Source organism: Octopus bimaculoides, chromosome 7 (genome assembly GCF_001194135.2).
Source record: "Octopus bimaculoides isolate UCB-OBI-ISO-001 chromosome 7, ASM119413v2, whole genome shotgun sequence".
NCBI classification, from domain to species: Eukaryota; Metazoa; Mollusca; class Cephalopoda; order Octopoda; family Octopodidae; genus Octopus; species Octopus bimaculoides.
Window position 1 is genome coordinate 40,192,038 of NC_068987.1, and position 7,875 is coordinate 40,199,912.

The window sequence follows — 7,875 nt, forward strand, 5'->3', positions numbered from 1 at the left end:
GGTTTCGCTTCCTAGACCCTGTCTCCTCAGAAAAATTGTTAATAAAAATATTTTTAAAATCTTATCCATTCTGGTGTAAAATCATCCTCGCTGTCGCCGTCGCTGCTTTCGGTTTCGGATACAGAAATATCTGATTCATTATCGTTCACCACGTGCTTTTGTAGCTCATCCATTCTTTTCTTCGATATCTCCATATCTTCTGTTGAAAAGCCTTCAAATTTGGAATCACTGCTTGATAGCATGAAACTCCTCTCCATCTTCAAAGTTGAAAATATTAACGCCGCAAAAAATGTCGAAAAAAAATCTTCCAAAATTCACTGAGTTCAAATATCATGCCAAACAATGTCGGATACAATAACTCAACTGTTTGCAAAGTGAAATCAGGTGTTTTAACGAATGTACTAACAAGATTTGGGTTCAAATTTACATTTAAATAACAATGGGTACTCTCAGCTGGCTATGGCCGGGTTGGTCTTATGAACCAAAAAATTTTTCGGTCAGCTAAGTAATGAAAGGGTTAAGTCAGCACAAGAAAAAAAACAACCATCTTTGCTTTGAAGACGAAAGTGTTCTTCCATCAGGATAATGCACAGCTACATACAGTGAGGATGACATTCTGAAAGCTGGAATTGCTGATTATTATTTATTCTGCAATCCTCAAAATCATTTCGACGGAAAAAATTTGAATTTTGTAGACGAGGTGAGAACAGTACTGGAGGAGTATTTTTCATCATGGTCAAGTGAATTTTGGAAGAGGGGTCTTGCAAGTCTATCGCATAGATGGAAGAGCATTATAGAAAATGAAGGAGAGTATATTTTAGATTAATTTAATTTTTAAAACTAAAAGAAGTATAAAAAAACTGGGAAAGTCGATATATATATATCATCATCATCCCCATCATCGCTTAATGTCCACCTTCCATGCATGCATGGGTAAGACGGTTGACAGGAGCTGGCCAGGTAGGAGACTATCCCAGGCTGTTGTGTCTATTTTGACGGTTTTTATGGCTGGATGCCCTTCCTAACACCAACCACTCTGTAGATTGGACTGAGTGCTTTTTATGTAACACCAGCACAAGTCAGTTTTGGCATGAATTTTACAGCTGGATGCTCTTCCAAATACCAACTACTTTACAGTGTGGACTGGATGCTTTTTACGTGGCACCAAGTAACTTATAAGACAAGGAATTTTGAGAGGGGAGGGGGCTCTGAAGGAGGGGATCTTTTGTCAGATGATGAAAATTTAGAGTGTGACAGAGGAAAAAGAGAGGTTGAAACAGGTGTCTTGCTATAGACAAGGTACATGGATACCCGGCCAGAGAAGGAGATAAAAGAAAGAGGAAGAGAGAGAGGGGGAAGAGAGGAGGGAGGGAGGGAGAGAGAGAGAGAGGTACAAGGAAGAGGACAGAAACAGGTGTACTGATATAAAGGAGATACTCAGTTACCTAGCCAGAGGGAAAAGCGAGAAGGAGAGAGAGTGATCAAGAATGAGGACAGAAACAGGTACGTTGCTGTAGAGGAGATACATAGCTACCTAGCCAGAGAAAAGATCAAGGGAAAAAGGGAGAGAGTGTGAAACAGCAAAAGTGCCAGAGAGAGCAAGAGAGAGATGGTGGTGAAGTGCCAGGATATGCTCACAAGTAACAAGGGTCAAAGCATAGATGGGATGGTAGAGTAAAGAAGAGGAAGATCGATGGTGGCAATTGCCAAGCCATGCCCTCAAGGAATGGAGGTCATAATATACACAGCCGAGTATTACCAAGAAGGTGCGAGTAGGGAGTGGGGATTGCAGGGACTGGTGAAAACTTGGGTATAAAGACGGGGAGAGGGAAAGCAGCAATACAGTGAGCAGAGCAGTGAGGGCAGGGAAGGGAAGTGAGAGTCAACCATAGTGTATGAAGAGGAAATGTGAGGAAGGCAACAATGCAGTTTAGAAGAGATGTAGTTTGGTTTTTTGGGGAAGGGTGTGTGAAAAGTTTATTGTTACATGTGGGTGGAACACAATGCTTCTAGCATTTAGTTTTGCTGATGTGGGCAGGTTTCTCATCTTGGTCAATTGTCATTTCCTCAGTGAGCCCTAACATCCTGAGATGGGACCTCACAACTTCATCCTGGGTCTCTTTCTTCCACAAGTACCATCCACTTTCAGTGACAGGCACTTCTGTACACAGGTGCCTTTACTCATACACATCAAATGTCCAAAGCAACAAGTCTGTATGATTGTAAAAATTTTAAGTAATAAAACATAAAAATCATACTAAGTTGGAATCTCATTAATATATATATATAAGGCGCAGGAGTGGCAGTGTGGTAAGTAGCTTGCTTACCAACCACATGGTTCCAGGTTCAGTCCCACTGCGTGGCACCTTGGACAAGTGTCTTCTACTATAGCTTCGGGCCGACCAAAGCCTTGTGAGTGGATTTGGTAGACGGAAACTGAAAGAAGCCTGTCGTATATATGTGTGTGTTTGTGTGTCTGTGTTTGTCCCCCCACCATCGCTTGACAACCAATGGTGGTGTGTTTACGTCCCCGTAACTTAGCAGTTTGGCAAAAGAGACCGATAGAATAAATACTAGGGTTGATTTGCTCGACTAAAGGCGGTGCTCCAGCATGGCCGCAGTCAAATGACTGAAACAAGTAAAAGAGTATATATATATATATATATATATATATATATATACACACAACACACATATATCCATATCTATACATAAAAATATATTTGTACATACAAATACATATTGTGTGTGTGTGTGTATATGTATATATATATATATATATAATGTATGCATGTGTGTGTGTGAACATATATATATAAATATAAATAAATACATGGTGGAATCAAAAAGTTCCCAGACTGGTTCTCTAATGCACCAACAGATGTAGCACATGGTTGCATGCACAGTGAGAGCTAGCAGTGACCTTCATGAGGCAGTGTGCTGAGTGACCTCACTGTGCTTACTTAGCAAATTGTGAAATTTGTTTTTGTGATCATGTGTATGCTGTAGTCTGTGATTTTGCCATGAAACAAAGAGCCAATGTGAAATTTTGTGTTCAACTAGGGAAGTCTGCTACAGAGACATTGAGCATGCTACAAGCTTATGGTGATGAGGCAATGGATCTACACAATGTTTCAAGTGGTATGGGCATTTCAAAAGTGGAAGAACATCCCTGGAAGACCTGCCTTGAATGTCACCCCAGATATGTGGAGAAAATTCATAGCTTGTGCATGAGGATTGTCGGAGGACAATCAGCAATACTGCTGATGTTGTTGGTCTGTCATATGGGTCAGTGCAAGCAATCCAAACATCTTGATTGAACATGCAGTGTGTCTGCTAAGTTTGTTCCCTACCTGCTAACCCTCGAGCAGAAAGAACATTATGTCAAAGTTTGTTAAGATCTCTGTCAGTGTGCCACTGATGACCCATCCTTCATGTCAAAGATCATCACTGGTGATGAGAGTTGGATCTACAGGTACGACCCTGAGATGAAACAGCAGTCATCACAATGGAAAAGCCCTTCATTCTCCATGACTGAAGAGGGCACAATAGAGCCGCAGCTCAATCAAGAGCATGCTTGTTATTTTTTTCGACATCCAAGGTATTGTACATTGAGAATCCATCCCCCAGAGCCAGACCATCAATCAAGAGTTCTACTGCGATGTTTTGAAGTGTTTGTGGGAGGATATTCAGTGAAAGTGACTGGATCTGTGGAGCAAGAATTGGATTCATCATGATGACAATGCACCATCACCTAGCTCTTCTTACCCATGAGTTTCTCACCAAAAACAATATGGTATTACTTCTGCACCCACCCTATTTGCCAGATTTAGTACCTACTCTTTTACTCTTTTACTTGTTTCAGTCATTTGACTGTGGCCATGCTGGAGCACCGCCTTTAGTCGAGCAAATCGACCTAAGGACTTACTCTTTGGATGCCTAGTACTTATTCTATCAGTCTCTTTTGTCGAACCGCTAAGTTACGGGGACGTAAACACACCAGCATCAGTTGTCAAGCGATGTTAGGGGGACAAACACAGACACACACATACATATATATATATATACATATATACGACGGGCTTCTTTCAGTTTCCGTCTACCAAATCCACTCACAAAGCTTCGGTTGGCCCGAGGCTATAGTAGAAGACACTTGCCCAAGGTGCCACGCAGTGGGAATGAACCTGGAACCATATGGATGGTAAGCAAGCTACTTACCACACAGCCAGTGGACTTCCATCTCTTCCCCAAGATGAAAATTTAGCTCAAAGGTTGCTGTTTTAACACCATTGTTGAGATCCAGAGTGAATCACAGGTCCTTGATTCACTTATGGAAAACAACTTCCAGGCTGGATTCCAAAAGTGGCAAGAATGCCAGGACCGGTGTATTGCTGTGCAAGGTAACTATTTCGAAGGAGATGATATTAAAATATAGGTAAATAAGTTATTTTTTATTAAACATAACTAGTCTGGGAACTCTTTGATACCACTTCAGTATATACATACATACACACATATATACAAGTGGGGTAGTTTAGCTTAATCGGTCAAAGCATCGTGATGCGTAATCACGGGGATGTGAGTTCGAGTCCACAGCTAGCCACCTACACTTTTTTCTGCAAAATAGGGGTAGTTTATCCTGTTCAGGCTATATTATTAGCATTATTCTGCGATTGAGAATTTAAAATCACTTCTTTAACTTTCTAAGACATCTCAACGCTTCTAAAAGCAAACTTCGTTTGTTTATTTACATTTGTCGTAATTTGAATTTATACATATATATATTATTTGTGGCTTAACCAGTTTCATGTTGAAAGAGATATCTCAAGTCTACCACATGGGATACTGTTGTTCATCTCCATCATCCAAGATGGCTTTACATGTAGGCTCTACATGCAGGGAAAGACATGTTCAGCCTCTAATAGCATCATCCTCACCTATGAGTCGAATCTGGACTGACCATGCAGATTATAATTTTATGATCTACTAGCAGCTAAGCCCGGTTTCACCTGGTCTGTTTGGATGATGTGGCTGTGATCTTTTTCAGTTAGGCATATCTATAACAGCATTTCTCAACCTTATCATATCAGGTCTCCTGTTTCAATTGAGGCCTCCAGCTGTATGAAAATTTCCTGACTCCCACCTCCTTGTCAGAAAACAGCTTCAGGAGTTGTGAAGAACGAATTTGTACGTTGTGTCTTTCTGATAGCTATTCTATTGCACCTCTCTCTAATCATTAAAACATTGATTTAATTATGAACATAGAAAGAAATTATACATTAATACCTATTTTTGTAAGCAGTTGTATCCGTAAAGAATGTTATTTGCAGAGAGCAAAAATTGAAAGATATATGAAATGAACGTGCGTGTGTGTGTGTGTGCGCACGCGCACGTGAGTGTGTGTGTGTGTGCGCACGCGCACGTGAGTGTGTGTGCGTGCATGTGTATGTGAGAGAGAAAGTGGGTGAGAAAGATGAGAGTTTGAGTGAAGGTGTATGTCATGATGATTGACGTCTTTTAAGGTACACATACATAGAAAATGTCATTGTAGAAAATTTGTACGATAGTTGATTTATGGAAAAGATTATGTTTAATTTTTGAAATGCAAATATGTGAATGAAAATTAAGATCAGACCTCTACATGGTAGGTAGACCTGGTAGAAATAGCAGCCAAATCTCCCTCAAAACATCCTACTGTCTTAATCCGATAATTCTGCTTATTATGTAGTTTGAAAATTCCTGAAGAACGAATTTATACATAGTGTGTTTGTGAGAGCTATTGTATTGGACGTCTGTGTAATCATGAAAACATTGATTTAATTATGAACATAGAAAGAAATTATATATGAATCCATATTTTTGTAAGCAGTTGTATCTGTAAAAATTTTATTTGCATAGAGCAAAAATTGAAAGAAGATATATGAAATGGACATGTGTGTGTGTGTTTCTGGGTAATTTGGTGGGAGTTTTGCAGTCAGCACGAGGTGGTTTGTGTTTATCACTTGAGTGGAATTGTTAATTTGTGTGTAATAGCAATGCCCGGACAAGTCAAAATACCTTCGTTTTTTACTCCTTTGCCTGCAGTAAAAGGAGCCAGGAGCCCTTGTCCGGTAAGTTGAAGAAACAATAAGAATATTTTGATAAGTTTTAGCTTCAGTTTATATTTTGAAACTGTCTGACATTTGACACGTAATACTGCAATAATGGAGGAGATGTGATATTGCACTGGGCTCGCACTAGGCAAAAAGTTTTTTAAAATTTTGGCCTAAAACACTACCTCGTATATAAGGGATGTGTAAAATTTGAATGAAATTGGTAGTTCTCAAGTTTTAGGGATTCACACAGACAGACAGACACACATTCTCATATATATATATATGTACAAACAGGTTAAAATTGTGGCCATCATACACTTTCCCTTTCTGCTGATCCATGAGATATGATCTGGATGATACAGGCTATATCTACTGTTAAAATAACTTTTCATTTATTTTTATATTGTTTTCTACTGAAGAAACTGTTTTCTGTGCCAATACATGATGGGTTACAGTAGTCATGTAAGTTGACATTAGTCATATTCTTGTTTTTCACATTATAAAATTAGTAATGTAAGAATTCCTCTCAGATTTATGACTAATTAATCAAGGGAAAATGTTGGCTCAGGATAAGCAAAGAAAATCTTATTAGGAAAATTGTCAATTTGATCTAACTTACTTGATTGGTTAACTTCTGAAATTCTTTCTTGTCATCTTCTGTTATGACATATTCTTCTTCAGTTTCATTCCAACCCATTTCACGCAGAAGTCTTTGCTCTGCCTCTAGAGAGCTTGAAAGAAGCGAAGTACTGTTGTCTTTCATTGACAACAGATCAATTCCATTTACTAATTCTTGAGGTGAATTGCAAACATAATTCTGAAAACATAACATTTATAAAGTTTTTATGGTAAATCATATCAATACTGTTATTTATAATTATGCTCTTATTTCACTTTTAATGATTTATTCTTTGATTATTGTAGCCTAACATAAAAAATATTTTTTAACTTAACATCATCATTGATATACAACTAACACAATTACTTGGGTTTAGCTCTAGTTTGGTTTCATATTACTTTCATTTTCATGAAATATAGAAAAAGTATTCAAATCCTAATAGCAATGTATATTAAGATTCTAAGAAGTCATTTTTTTCACCTTCCACTGTTTTACCATGTTGGTTTGGTTAGCATTAAGTTCTAGGCATTGTGCAGGGGTGTTTCAAGGTAACACATTATTACACAATTATTAAATGAAGACAAAGATTTTAATAACAATAACTAATATGTTGTTAACCCTTTCGTTACCATATTTCTAACCAAAATACACTTCTTATGTGTTTCAATTAATTTCTAACATAATCATAAATTTAGTCTGGTTTCTAACGTTTTTATTTATCAACCAATTCTATACCATAATTTTTGTCACAAAGTGAGTCTAATTACAGGTAAATTCAACAAAATATAAAATTATAAAAATTTCTGTTCAAACATCGCTATAGAACATGGGTTATTAGCTAATATTCAATTGGGTATACAACAAAATTTTACTATAGAAGAGTTGTGCACATTACTGGATTCATCAGGTGAATTTAAACACACAAAAGACAGGTGTACCATAAAGGTATAAGTAAAACGAAAGACTGGAATTTGTCTATGAAGAAAACTAGAAAACAAAATACACACACACCATCAACTAGATTAAATAAGATCTCCCACATACATAGATACACAGAAATATACAATAATGATTTACAAAAGAAATTAATCAAAATTCGTCACTCACCTTACAGGTAAATTAAAATTACACACAAAGAAAAATAAAAACGAAGTAAATTTG

The 7,875-nt window shown here is 37.6% G+C and overlaps 1 protein-coding gene across 2 annotated transcripts in view; it reads right to left on the minus strand.

The window, feature by feature from the left end:
* LOC128248364 (vasculin-like) overlaps positions 1-6,945 on the minus strand; it is a 47,318-nt gene extending 40,373 nt beyond the window's left edge. Inside the window, exon 1 of one of the 2 annotated variants that reach the window (XM_052969527.1) lies at positions 6,715-6,945. In XM_052969527.1, the coding sequence (XP_052825487.1) occupies positions 6,715-6,927 (213 nt within the window). In that variant the 5' untranslated portion in view covers positions 6,928-6,945. The remainder of the gene's footprint in view (positions 1-6,714) is intronic. The other variant, XM_052969526.1, reaches the window with a different exon arrangement.
* Positions 6,946-7,875: the final 930 nt, after the last annotated feature.